Genomic DNA, 14337 nt, shown 5'->3' on the forward strand with positions numbered 1-14337 from the left:
CTGGATAAATTCACCATTATTTCACAATTTTTGAAAAATGTTCTGTTATGATCGATTACGTAACTCAAAACAGTTGCGTAATAAAAAAAAGCGTTGAGTAATAATCATAACGCGACTGATTTCAGTTACGTACGGCCGTTTCATGACAAATTGGCGTGATTAAAAACAGCCTATTACAATCAGAAATTACAAAACATAAAAGATAAACCACATAATGAATGGCCTGCTTTTCCTACGAGACAAACAACTCTTTTCGGTGATGGAAAGTACCACTTTTTAGTATTGTTTTGAGAGGCGTCAACCAAATATTCCTCATGCTATAGCGTGAGGATAGCCATAGCATCTAATTTTATATCCGTTGTGCGGTCCGGATCCGATAAAGACTGGTGATTTTGGTTTAGGATCAGATCGTCAATCATTCGTAGAAGAGGCAGCAGAGCCCGCTACTGTATGAGCCATCTTACCTGTTCTGAAATTCGTTCCTTCGTCATTCAATTTCGAAATAACTGAAATTGATTTTTAAGCTTTAACTTTAGTAGCTAACATACAATTTGATCATGAAAAAAATGCGTCGTTATAGTTTGTCGAAAAAAATCATTCAATAAAATCTTAATATTTTCATCACATTGTAGAATAATAGTTGAACGATGCAAAGAAAACCAATTACTATTTTATCAATAAATAAAAAAGATATAGCATAAACAAAGTGTCAGCTTTATAAAATGAAAACATGAATACTTGGGCTTCCACGAAGCACTGCCCAGCAAAACGCGAAAACCGAGAAAAAAAAAAATCCAATCCGGCGACGCTACGAGAAAACTCATGCTTGATCGAGCTTCACAAACCGCACTCTTTTAGCTCTGACACTATCTTTCGTATAGATAAAGTATTGTATACAATTATTTAGAATAAAACTGTTTTAGATTTCCAAAAACTAGGGTGGGATGGAGTTTCCCCGGGTTTAAGTCTACCCAGTCTCCCCTACACATAACAGTTCCCGAATGTCCTTGGCGGAATGTTAACTATTAATTGGCTAAAATTAAATTTTCGTTCACGTGATCTATCATTCTGTTCAAATAACTTTTTTTAATAGTTTACTGATACAGGAAAGCGAGCTGGTTGAAGGATAGCCAGAGGTATCATAGGTTTTTTTCTAGCATGAAAATTAGTACATCTTTCACATTATATCTATTTCCAGGAAAATGTTCCAATTTCCAATAGAAAACAATTGTTGAATATATTTATAGAATTTGTTTTATAAGAATGTTTAAAACTTCCCTCATTGCCCCATTTGTTTTTTTTTTTGATTTTTTATATAATATTTTTCATGTTTTTTTAATCACTACCCCTAGAATTGATGATAACGTTTTCTTAATTGGGAATCCTTTCGAAACCCGAGCAACCCGAGACCAAAATTGAAATTAGACGCGCTTCCATACTGCATAGTAAGTTTTTGGACCTTTTCGTCATTGATTTATAATATTCGGTTTTTATCTCTTAATGCTGGAATTGACCTTAAGACATTTTCAAAATTTTTGATGATATGACCATTTGTCAGGATTTAATTGTTATTTCCTTTTTTTTCAATTTTTTTTGTTATTGGTGACTTTAATGCTAAACATCGGTCATGGAATAATTCACAAAGTAATTCCAACGGCAGAATTTTATTTGATGTGTGCTCTTTGCTCTTCAGGATATTTCTCAATTTTATACCCTGATAGCCCCACATGTTTTTCCTCTTATAGAAACCCATCTACGATTGATTTGGTCTTAACCGACTCTAGTCACCTTTGTAGCCAACTGGTCATTCATGCTGATCATGTCCCTGTTAGAGTAAGGTGGGGCAAAAGTTCGACCTTAGTGGTATCATCAAAGTTTCCAAACAAACAATAGCAGATGAAACAAAACAAATACCATACAGTGAACCTTCAACATATTGGCTATAAATTGTGTCAAAATATTTACCCATTTTTATTTATAACAGTTTCAAAATTGATTGTCTTAAACGAACTTTTGCCCCACCGGTGGGGCAAGAGTTCGAATCTAGTGTGGGGCAAAAATTCGTTGGCTAAAACACAAAATATTGATACTTTTATGACAGGCATACTTCATACCAGCCGTAAACTTATGTTTGCCAAAAAATACACACTAAATTTTCATCAAAAAATGCCCAAAACAGGGTTAATTGTAATACACCCAAAAATAGCAGTCTTTCGCAAAACTAGTGAAAATGTATTTTTTTTTGTGAAATTTTTCGCACAATCAGGCAAATTTTGTTAAATTTGAAGATAATATTTAGATTTAAGACAATTTATTTTTTTTCCGTATGTTTATACTTAGGTCGAACTTTTGCCCCGCAGATTTGAACTTTTGCCCCGCTATGGGCCAAAAATTGTTTCCAAGCATTCATGCAAAAACTAATACACGTCAAAGCATCCTTATGATAGACCTAGAAACGCCCCTACAAAAAATATTGAAAAATATATTATCTTCAATTGGTTCCATGCATCGAAAGTTTGACCAAATATTACAATATTCTTGTCAAAAAACAACAAATAACCATAACTTTTCCAAATCTCAATCGATTTTTATGGTATTTGGAGTGAAAATCTCTTACATGAATAGCATTCGAAACACCATGACATGTCTTAGTTTTGTTTTGAATTGAGCTAGAAATCTTAAAAAGAAACTCTTGCCCCACTCGAACTTTTGCCCCACTTTACTCTACATTTCAAATATTCCATGAAGCGATTCTCAATCCTATCCGCTCTACTTTCTATTATTTTCGAGCCGACAGGAATATATATAAAACATATATTGATTCTAATCTTGATGTTAGCATTTCTTTACAAACAAAACTTGATATTGACAATGCTCTTGAAACTTTAAATTCCATTGTTGAAGCCAGGGGCATTGCAATTCCAAAATGTGCATTTGAAACCGAGATTATAGACGATGATCTTAATCTCTTGATCCGTCACAAAAACGCAATTTCAACGCATTCGCGATCCTGTTATGAAAATTATATGGTAGAATTTGCAGAAAGAAATTAAAAAAACGATTTTCACAATTAAGAAACAAAAATTTTAAAAATAATTTTTTTCAATTGGACCCTGTGCCTAAGCCCTTTTGGAAATTATCTAAAATTTTGAAAAAACCTCAGAAGACAATACCGGCATTGAAAGAATAAAACAAACTATTACGAACTAATTGTGAAAAAGCTCAAAAACTTACAGTTTAAAAGCGCGCACAATTTGAATTTTAGACTTACTAGTCCAATAGAAAATCAAGTAACTCGGGACTTTGAAAATATTCTCAATCAAGAGAACGTTTTCGAAAATTCCTGAGAGACTGATTTGGAAGAAATGAGAACTGTTATTAAAAAAAATCAAAAATATGAAAGCTCCTGGCGATGATGGAATTTTTTACATCCACACCAAGAAACTTCCAGAAAATAGCTTATCATTCTTGGTTGATATTTTTAACAAATGTTTTCAGTTGGCATATTTTCTTGAAAATGGGAAAATGCTATGGTTGCACCAATTTTAAAACCAGACAAAAATCCTGCAGAAGCTTCTAGCTATCGTCCAATTAGTTTGCTCTCTTCCAACAGGTCATTTTGAACAGTATGATGGTCCACATCAGTGAAAATTCAATTATTGCCAATGAACAGTTCGCATTCCACCATGGACATTCGACCACTCATCAACTTTTACGTGTAACAAATTTGATCCGTTCCAACAAATCTGAAGGCTATTCTAATGGTCTTGCTCTTCTAGATATAGAAAAAGCATTCGATAGTGTTTGGCATGAAGGCTTGATCGTAAAATTAAAAAACTTTTATTTTCCAACATACATTGTTAAAATAATTCACTGTTAGAATAATCTGTCAAATCGTACACTTCAGTTTTTTTTTAAGGCACTCCGTGCTTGTGGCCACTACTGTGCCGGAATCAGTTTATCTATATCTTCCTTACCGATACAGTTCTATTTTTAACTTATCTATATTTACATCTGCTTTTCACTCTCTTCTGCTCTTTTTTGCTCTCACACCGAGCAGGTAGGAGAGTGCTCTGCTGTTGGTCCAATCGATTTCCATATGCCAGCCCATTGCTCTTGCGGTGGTTCGTTTTGCCGTGTTCCTGAGTCGTTTGAGGCTAGCTGCCTGCGAAGTGGGTCAGTTTGTCTCAGTCACCATCTGATACTGACGGAGGATGGATGTGTTCCCCTAAGCACGGTCCTCCATGCGGCATCTTCTGGTGGCTGGACGGGTTATTTTTTGGAGGGGCTGGGAATTGAATCCATGACCTTCAGCTTATGAAGCGAAAGCGTAACCTCAAGGCTACGGACCCCCCTATACACTTCAGTTTAATTATCAGAATTCCAGGTCTGAAAGACTTCCTGTAAGAGCTGGTGTTCCTCAAGGCAGCATTTTGGGACCAATATTATACAATATTTTCACATCTGACTTACCTAAGTTACCTCAGGGATGTCAACAATCCTTGTTTGTGGATGACACAGGCCTCTCCGCCAAACGACGAAGCCTGCGTGTCATCTGTAGTCGATTGCAAAAAAGATTGGATATTTTTTCTTCATACTGGAAAAAATGGAAGATTTCTCCTAATGCTTCCAAATCTCAACTAATGATATTCCCACATAAACTAAAACTCTTTATTTGAAACCTTCAAGTTGACATGTTGTCTCGATGAGAGGGGTTCCAATAAATTGGCCAGATAAAGTTAAATATCTATGGCTCATGCTAGATAAAAATTTAACTTTCAAAAATCACATTGAGGGCATTCAAGCCAAATGTAACAAATATGTAAAATGTCTCTACCCCCTTAATAATAGAAAATCAAGCTTTTGATATTCAAACAAATTTTCAGGCCAGCCATGTTGTATGCTGTACCAATATGGACTAGCTGTTGTAATACCAGGAAAAAAGCTCTGCAGAGGATTCAAAATAAAATTTTGAAAATGATTCTGAAGCTTCCTCCCTGGTAAAGTACCAATAGAATATCCAATGTTGCAACATTGGAACAAATGTCAAATAAAATAATTAATAATTTCAGGCAAAAATCGTTACAATCTTCTATTGCCACGATTAATGGGTTATATATTTAGGTTAAGTTTGGTTAAGTAAATTGAAAACATGTTTTTTTTTCTCTTATAAGCAGGTGAAATCAACTCACCTGTAAAAAATCTGAACTGCTACGGCAAATGAAATGTAATAGGGGGAGATCCCCCAGTGCCGGACAGCATCCAATACCGGACAAAGTTGAAACATTGAGAAATCATGGTCCAATCAAGATGGTGTATTAGTAGAAAAGAAAGCTATTATGTAGACTAATGTTTGCGTAGAATAACACATCCTCGAAATATGCATCCCTTTTTAAAAAAGTAGAAAGGTTTGAAAATCTTTAAAAAATTGACGTATCTTCTTAATTTTGAGCCTATTTAATAATTATTTTGAATATGAAAAAATACTTTGGATCCGGGAAGCATGATCGAACATTATCCTAATTTGATAGTATGAATGTATTGTGTACCATAATTGAAGTAAATATGGACAAATTACAATTTTGGTTAAGCACCTCCTGTCGCTCAGTTTCGGACAGCTTGATTTGTTATATGATATCTTTGTAATTATTGCATCAGTGTCTCAAAATTCTTTCATTTTTCATGGGTTCCGTCGACCATGGTATCAAACATGCAATAAAATTAAGAAGAATGAACATTCATAACAACATCGTAAAATGTGTTATTTTTCATCATATATGAAAGAGGTTTTTGTTAGGCATCTTGCAAACTAAGAAAAACTCAAATTATTCTTGTAAATGTTGCAATTGCATTGAATTGGTAATTATAAACTATTTCTATAGTGTACACATTTAATGATGTTCAAATTTACAGAATTCGAGGCATTTCCAGATCGTGTCCGGTATTGGGTGCCACCTTTCAAGATCGATCAATTTGGTACTAAAATACATCATCAAAACACAATGTCAAAATTCATATTTATATTTTCAAATTTATTTTTGTACACTATAAAAATGAAAATATTTATCATAAATGGGTAACACGAGCCCATAAAATCTATATTTTTCGTATTATGAATTTAGTGGCTTAAGTGTCCGGTACTGGGGGATCTCCCCCTATGTTCAGGCTTTGGAAAATTTAACGATCATTGACACACGAGCCATAATTTCAGCCCATTTATACGCCTGCATTCAACACAAATGTGGGCTTCATGGCCGGGCGGTTAGTGTGACCAAGCATTTAGCCGCCTTGTGTCGAGGAGTGTGGGTTCGATTCCCGCTTCAGTCCGGAAGACTTTTCGTCAGGAAAGTATTTCGACTGTGCCACTGGGCGTTGCATGCTAGTCCGTTGTCTAGTGTGGTGCTTCCTTCAAAGGGCAAATCGTCCACTGGAAGCATTAAAGTGTCAGTGACATTCACCGTTCGTTGAAGATAACGAGCCATGAACTAAAACAAGACATACACACACCACCCACTGTTTGATCCCGATCACTGTGTGTCAACACTTGTAATATTCGCTGACCAACACTCATTCTGATCAAGAAACAGAGGCGAATATTTTTTTTATTTTCTGTGCTATGTTTGCAACCAAAGGGGTGTTCAATGGTCCAATAGATTATAGTTAGGTTGTTAAAGGCTGCATTATCAGAAAATATGAAAGTTATTACTAATTTTGTGCAGAACATAAATCACCCGAATGGCTCGATACTGTTGCAGTTTGTGAGAGTTGCTGCTCTTGAACGCTCTCGTTCCACGTACCAAACGAGAGAGTGAATGTTTACATTCATAGGGCTCTCCGAATGCGATGTGCCACGAACTGCTATAGTTCGCGAACTGTTACACTCTCCGAATATGGTTCGATTGGCTTATTCTGATCGAAATCCAAACACAGAATATGTTGATAACAAAATGTTAATAAAATCTTAAATTTGTTGTACCAAATTAGGATGTCTCCATTACTAATGGAATGTTGGAATGATACTAATAAAGAAATTAAAAAAAGGATGTAAAACACAGCTGTTTCATTTAAGAAATAAGAGAGTTGTGTGAATTGATTTTCTTCGATTTGTCGATATGAAAGGAGAAAACTGCTTTTTCAGTTTTTACACTTGTTCGATTTTTACTTGGGCCTTAAAGGAACAACGCTTAAAACATGCCTCAGCTAAAGGAACAGTCTTCCTTTGAATGGTGCAAGGGTTTTTACAGGGACATTTTAAGGAAGTCGTGATTTTCATACATTTGAATGATAGTAGGATTTGATTGATATGTTGAAATCACATATCTTAGCTATTTTCCTTTATATATACCACTAATTGTATATTTTTGGAGAGGAACTACTCGTCGAAAAGCTAGATGTTTCGAAGGGATCATTAAAACACATGAAATCCCCAAAAGAAATTCTAGCGGATTGTGTTAAGGAGTCCTTAGATGCACACTAGTAAGAATCCTTTAACGAAATTCTCAAAAATGTCTGGTGAAACCACGTTAGTATTTTTTTATGATGTATTCATGAAAAGGTGAATGAAAAATTACAATTATCTGATTTATACCTTAAAAATTCATTTTTCTTTGGTAACTTTTATGGTACTATTCACTTAATTTATAATTACTGAATCCTATGCCGTTTCTTGAAAATATCGAAGCACGTTTAGTTTTTGGGATACTGGCTGGTAACATGGCTGACCTTTGACATGTTTGAAAAGAATTGTGTGAAATAATTAACACTGCGTCATTCGCATACGTCATGGAATTATCTATTTTTACACTCGGAGAAATAACGGAAAACAACTCCATTACATTTGAATATTTTTCTAATATTCTTTGCTTCGATGCAAAACGGATAAACGTCTTGATACCCACTTGACAGACTTTTCCTCTCCCTGTAAACCTTACAGAATGGGAATCAGCTGAAAAAATCCGTGCTGTAGCTGCGGTAAGTGGCGATAGATAGGAGTACAGAAAAAAAAATCCGATTTGCGCCTGTGCCACCGAGTTTTTCCCCGGGGGAAAGTGCAGCATAAAAACCCTCAAACATTCGGTTGACCGGTAGTCATTTGCGATAAGGACAATGAACGGAACGGATTAGCAGCAGGTGATTTCTGGTTTTGTGTGGTCCTAGTTTTACACATTTGCGTCGTCGTTTGGACAAATTTTCAAACTTGCTGAATCATGATCAATCTAATCTCGGTATGGATTCTGTCGATGATTGCGCTCTCGTGGGCCGTCGAAGATAGTTTATTCATTTCCGGTTTTGAGAAGAAGGCTCCGATGCTTGGCTGCCACAAACGCGTGTTCACCTATCGTATATCGCAGGCGGATAGCAAAGGGCGCGAATGTTGGGACCACGTGAGCGTGTGGTCTTGTCATGGACGTTGCGATTCGAACGAGATTTCCGATTGGCGTTTTCCGTACAAACGGTCCCACCATCCGGTGTGTATGCACGCTGGAAGAACGCGATCTGTGGCCACTCTGAGGCATTGCCATCCGGAAGCTGATGCAGAAGCTAAACTCTACGAGTATATGGAACCGAAATCGTGCAGCTGTCAGGTATGTTGGGCACAAAGCTGGAAGAAGACATTATAATGTGTTACACTTTTATATTTATGTATTGCACATTTCTTTCACCACTGGACTAATGCAGAAGTTTTTACAAGTGCGGAAACGCTAATAAAAGTGCGCAGTTGCATCAAATCGGGTAGGTGTCTTCGGGGGACTTATTCTTCGTAAATCAAAGAATAAATGCTCTGAAGACACCCACAGGATTCAATGCAATCCCGCGCTTTTATTCACACTTTCGCACTTATGAGACCGCAGTCTAGTGAAAGAAATACACAATATACTTTGAACATTTTAAGAAGTTGATTGCAAACAAAAGTGACCAAATTACTTCAGTGTAGGACACAATTTGTAAAAATACGAAAATTATTTCAAGGAAAACTACAAACTAATTTCCTCATTATTAATTATTCAAATGAGTTAGCTTCTTCTTTTTCTTTCTGGCGTTATGTCCCAACTGGGACTGCTTCTCAGCTTGGTGTTCTTATGAGCACTTCCACAGTTATTAACTGAGAGCTGTCTATTAGAGTGGTTCAAAAAATCGTTTTTGCTCCACACCGCTTATTTGATTCTAGATCAAATTCTGAGTGTCCTCCCAAAATTTGAGCTCATTTGAATGAAAACTAAGACTGCACAAGCCCTTTAAAATTTATATGGGAATTACTATGAGAAAAGCAACCAATTCATTCAATCGGTCATAGTATTTGCCCATGTGCTCTTGGAGATTAAAGCTACGTTGATACTGTGAGATACATTCATCAGCTACAACTTTGCCGAAGACCGTTTTCAAATCAGACGCCTCAGTAATTAATTATTGATATATATCCAGTCACAAATTCTTCAGCAGTGCTCATTTAACTTCTGAACAGGCAACATTGCTGTACCTGGCGCGAAAGATAGCACGCACAAATCATGGCTACTATGTTTTACTGCATATATCCAGTGATGCCTGCAAAGTAGCCCAATAATTATAGCCAAAGTTTTACAACTCATTCAAAAATAAATAACTAATTACTGGGACGTCCGATGTGAAAACGGTCTTCGGCAAAGTTGTAGTTGATGAATGTATCTCACAGTATCAACGTAGTTACAATCTCCAAGAGCACATGGGCAAACACTATGACCGATTGAATGAATTGGTTGCTTTTCCCATAGTAATTCCCATATAAACTTAAAAGGGTTTGTGCAGTCTCAGTTTTCATCCAAATGAGCTCAAATTTTGGGAGGACACTCAGAATTTGATCTAGATTCGAATGAGCGGTGTGGAGCAAAAACGATTTTTTGAACCACTCTACTGTCTATGCCAATTGACCATTTTTGCATGTGTATCGTGTGGCAGGTACGATGATACTCTATGCCCTGGGAAGTCGAGAAAATTTCCAACCCGAAAAGATCCTCGACCGGTGGGATTCGAGCCCACGACTCTCAGCTTGGTCTTGCTGAATAGCTGCGCGTTTACCGCTACGGCTATCTGGGCCCCAAATGAGTTAGCATCAAATGTTTAACAAAAAAAAGTAAGCTTTTTCCAAACTACTTATTTCTATAAAATTTGCTATTGAATCTCTGCTCAAATTTCCCATTTGTTTTCAAAAAATCTAATGGGATTTACAACCTGTTGTGTAAGGGATTTCAATATTTAAAAAAAAGTACAGTCGGCTCTCCACATCTCGATATGTCTCCCTATGTCGATTACTTCTTCGGTTTTCCATCCCGATTTTCTTTCCATATGTCGGTACATAGAAACAGAATCAGAAAAATAAATATAACTTTAGATCTGTGTTCCACATTTTCTAATATTTCCAAAATAGTTTTAGAGTTTTTATGTCTGAGACCACTTGGAAGTTACGAAGGGGAAGAAAAATGAATAAGAAACATAAAAATGAAGAAGAATATTTTTTAAGTTCTGGAAAACGGAGTAACTTTGATAGTTATGTGTTTGAAAAAGAATTGAATATTTCTGCATTTAAATTGAAAAAAATATATTTTTAAAACATATTTTTAAAACAATATTTTTAATACAAGTTTTGGTATCTCAGTTTATATTTTTAAAACAAGTTTTGGTATCTCAGTTTTTGATTGTAGTTGATAGAGTGCATAACGATTGATTTTAAATGTAACAATAATTTTTCAAACAATCGATAGTCAATTTTCTGTTTTAGGGTAGCTTTGATAATGGGATATGAGAATGAGAATCGACAACCTACCTATTGTTTGGTACCATTGCAACTTGACTGGAGAATGTTAACAGAGAACATGGAATACATTTTGTTCATAAAATAACAGAGTTATAATCATTGGCGTAGCTAGGATTTTTTTTTCTGAAGGGGAGGGGGGGCTAGCAAATTCTTGTTTTACAGAAGTAATGTCGGTCGCAATATCCCGATGTTCCCAAGTTTCGTAGTTTGTATAGAAATGCATTGATTTCATTTGTTTGTGATTTTGTTTCATAAATTTCAATTTTCGTACTTTTCAGCGCTATCCTTAAAAACTCCTTTACCAGTTTTCACTGAGTTCATCCTAGGATTCCCAGGAACCTTCCTTAGCCGAGTGGTTAGAATCCGCGGCTACAAAGCAAAGCCATGCTCAAGGTGTCTGGGTTCGATTCCCAGTCGGTCCTTTTCGTAATGGAAATTTCCTGGACTTCCCTGAGCATAGAGTATAATCGTACCCTGCCACACGATATACGAATGCGAAAATGGCAACTTTGGCGAAGAAAGCTCTCAGTTAATAACTGTGGAAGTGCTCATAAGAACACTTAACTGAGAAGCAGGCTCTGTCTCAGCGAGGACGTTAATGCCAAGAAGAAGAAGAAGAAGAAGTAGAAGAAGAATATCATCCTAGCATTCCCACGAAATATCCCGGGATCAGTAGTTATTATTCAACAGATTTATCATATTGATTGAAAAATCTCTTGAAGAATTCCGTCAGATAATGCTTTAAAAATTCTTTTAAACATTTCTCCTGGGAGATCTTCAACGTTTCATATAAATTCGATTTTTTAATTTAACATATCATCCAATTGTGTATTATTGATTTGTTTACGATTTTCAGAAATTACAGAGTATTTCTTCAACAAAAAATGCAATACATTCAACGAGTCTCACCAAAATTGTTTTCAACTTCACCGGCCAAGGATTCTGTCCACAAATTATTCAAATAATTGACCAGCAGCTTTTTCAACTTTGCCTTTGAGGTTCTTCATAAAATTTCTCTTCAGATTCATCATTTTTGTTCAGGAAATCTTTCGAAAATTGTTGCTTGAAAAAATTGCAGCAAAAATTATCTACGACCTGCAAAACCACTAAATGATTCATGCAGATGTTACTCTAGAATTTCTCTTAGTATTCCACAAAATTTTCATAAGCGATTAAGCCGGATTAAATTTGGTAATTAATTAATTAGCGATTTCTCAGAGAAGTTCTCCGAAGTTCTAAAAGCATTTTTAGCAGATAATTCTCTAAATTAAATTGATAATAATTCTAAAAATCAAATGGATGTTGCCGCATTTCTTCAAAACTCTCTTCAAAATAGTATTTTAAAATTTCCTCAAAAATCTCTACCTAAGAAAATTCTAAATCATTTAAACATTTTAATTGAATTCGTTTAATTGTTCTATATAAATCTTTTTCGCAAAATTACGTAGAAAATGTCAGTACATTTTATTAAGGGATTTTTTTAGATGTATCATTAAAATAACCAAAACGGCCGATATGGAAAGCTTAGATAGGACCACCGTAGCCTTGTGTGTATTTGACAGAACAGCAATGCTGTCACAATGTTAAATCCCATATACAGTGACGCCTTTGTTTTGATGCGGTGAGCACTTGCTAAAACTAGCTTCAATGATCTATTACAGTGAAACCTCCACGAGTCGATATTGAAGGGACCATCGACTCATGGAAATATCGAGTCATGGAACAGCAATCCTTTGGAAAGTGGTTTCTAGGGACCATCATAGTAACCATGAAATTCTGACTTTTCTACTTACAAAAGAGTACAATATCTGCATGCTGGCCATACGAATATAAATCCAAAAAGGGATCAGTTATTGGAATAATAAGCTCAATGTTAAATGTAGAAGTACTCATCTGAAAACTGAGCTGAGAAGTAGGTGAGCTTCTATTCCAGTGATTGTAGTACCCATATGTAGATTATTTTATTTCATTTAGCTCAAGCACCTATTGTTCTACATATGGGTACTACAGAAGTAAAGCCAAGAGGAAGAAGAATGATGATATCAAAACCAGGAGGTGGGATCTACATTATTTTGTTTATTGTATGCTTTCTGACTCAAACAATATGGGTTGTCTTTATATAAGTTCTTAATTATTTCTTTAAATGTATTTTTAAGTAATAATTTCTATTCCTTTCTCCATTTTCAAGACGTGCACCAGCATGGATACTAGCTGTGAGGGTCCAAAGCAGCTTAGCACCGATGCGGCAACGAAGATTTTTCAAATCGATGATGAGGAAATCGAATCCGAATACGCTTAGAACTGATTGCATTGCTGTGTGATACTTAAGTGAAGTTTGCAATGGTGGCCATAATTTATTTATTTATCTTAGTGCTTTTATGTGAATAAAAATAATGAAAACCAAACAATGTGAAATATTTTGAAAAGAACACGAAGACAATTCCAAACTCCAGGGTAGCTTATTTTAAGCACACAGAAAACAAGCTGGTCCATTCCTGCAGACAGCTACTGACTGATAACTCAACTAGCAACTGCTACTCCTTTTATTTCATCCAGGTATCTACAATTCTACAATTTCCACTAAGCACAGCATAGCACCTCTAAACATTACCACCGACGATGCCCGTATATTCTACCTACGGGTGCGACACTACAATCCCAACAAAAATCATATGCAACATTTGTAGTTTTATTTTTTTTTCACTTGATAACAGTGCAGTCGTTTTTAACAGACGGGATGCACCTAACGAACTTAGTTAATCTGCGAATACCAAACTTTTATTAGAATACTAGTGGTCCCGGCAAACTTCGTCTTGCCATCAAGTAGGCTATTGAAAAACGCTCTTGATCGTTCCATATAAAATGACAGTTTCGTTTGAGCTAGTTTTTTCAACTTTCCCGGAAAAAATCCTGGGATTTTTATACATACAAACACGTCGGAACCGTTAAAGAACAAAACTGAGAAAGAATCATTTAGATCCGTTGACCCGTTCGTAAGCCATTTTGTGACATACAAACACCATTCCATTTTTATTTATATAGATTCTCGCATAACTTGTGATCTCGCCCTAAAAGCCATTGATAACCGAGTGTGTAGCTTTTTGTTACCGAGCAAACAAATGGATTTACACGTTATGGAAAGCATGCACTTCAACAGAAAAGAAAACACCTATCTCGATGCGTGTGGAATTTCTTGCAATAAAAGCATTTTTCTTTGAACGCAGTGCGCAGTAAAAAAGAAATGTCATTTCAAATGGAGTCCATCGTAGCAAATTTCTTGACCATTTCTTCTGCAGATTATTTTTTAAAGCTAAGTATGCTGTTTCGCTCAAGAAAAGTAAAGAAATTCCTTGACTGAAAGGATCAAGAAATTTGAAGTGACATTTCTTCTCAACTGCGTACTGCGATCAGAAAAAAGTGATTTTCTTGACCATTTCTTGGGAGAAATTTTCCACGCATCGAGATAGGCGATTCCTTTTCTTGTCAGTAGCAAACCGGCCTTAACGGAACAGCATGCTTAGCTTTATTTAACATTGCTACGATGAAGA

General features: G+C 35.7%; 1 protein-coding gene across 1 annotated transcript; it reads left to right on the plus strand.

Annotated features, from left to right (window-relative positions):
• Positions 1-8064: 8064 nt before the first annotated feature.
• On the plus strand, positions 8065-13194 carry LOC5570903 (thyrostimulin beta-5 subunit). Its single transcript, XM_001653331.2, has 2 exons — positions 8065-8585; positions 12978-13194. Exons 1-2 carry the CDS (start codon positions 8208-8210, stop codon positions 13086-13088), a joined length of 489 nt encoding a protein of 162 aa, XP_001653381.1. The 5' UTR covers positions 8065-8207; the 3' UTR covers positions 13089-13194.
• Positions 13195-14337: the final 1143 nt, after the last annotated feature.

The sequence above is a fragment of the Aedes aegypti genome, chromosome 2 (assembly GCF_002204515.2).
Source record: "Aedes aegypti strain LVP_AGWG chromosome 2, AaegL5.0 Primary Assembly, whole genome shotgun sequence".
Lineage (NCBI taxonomy): Eukaryota > Metazoa > Arthropoda > Insecta > Diptera > Culicidae > Aedes > Aedes aegypti.

Excerpts from the sequence above, each read along its gene's own strand:
- LOC5570903 (XM_001653331.2), top strand. The coding sequence starts at position 8,208 with ATGATCAATCTAATCTCGGTATGGATTCTGTCGATGATTGCGCTCTCG. Across the intron at positions 8,586-12,977 it reads CGAAATCGTGCAGCTGTCAG|ACGTGCACCAGCATGGATAC; the intron begins GTATGTTGGGCA and ends TCCATTTTCAAG.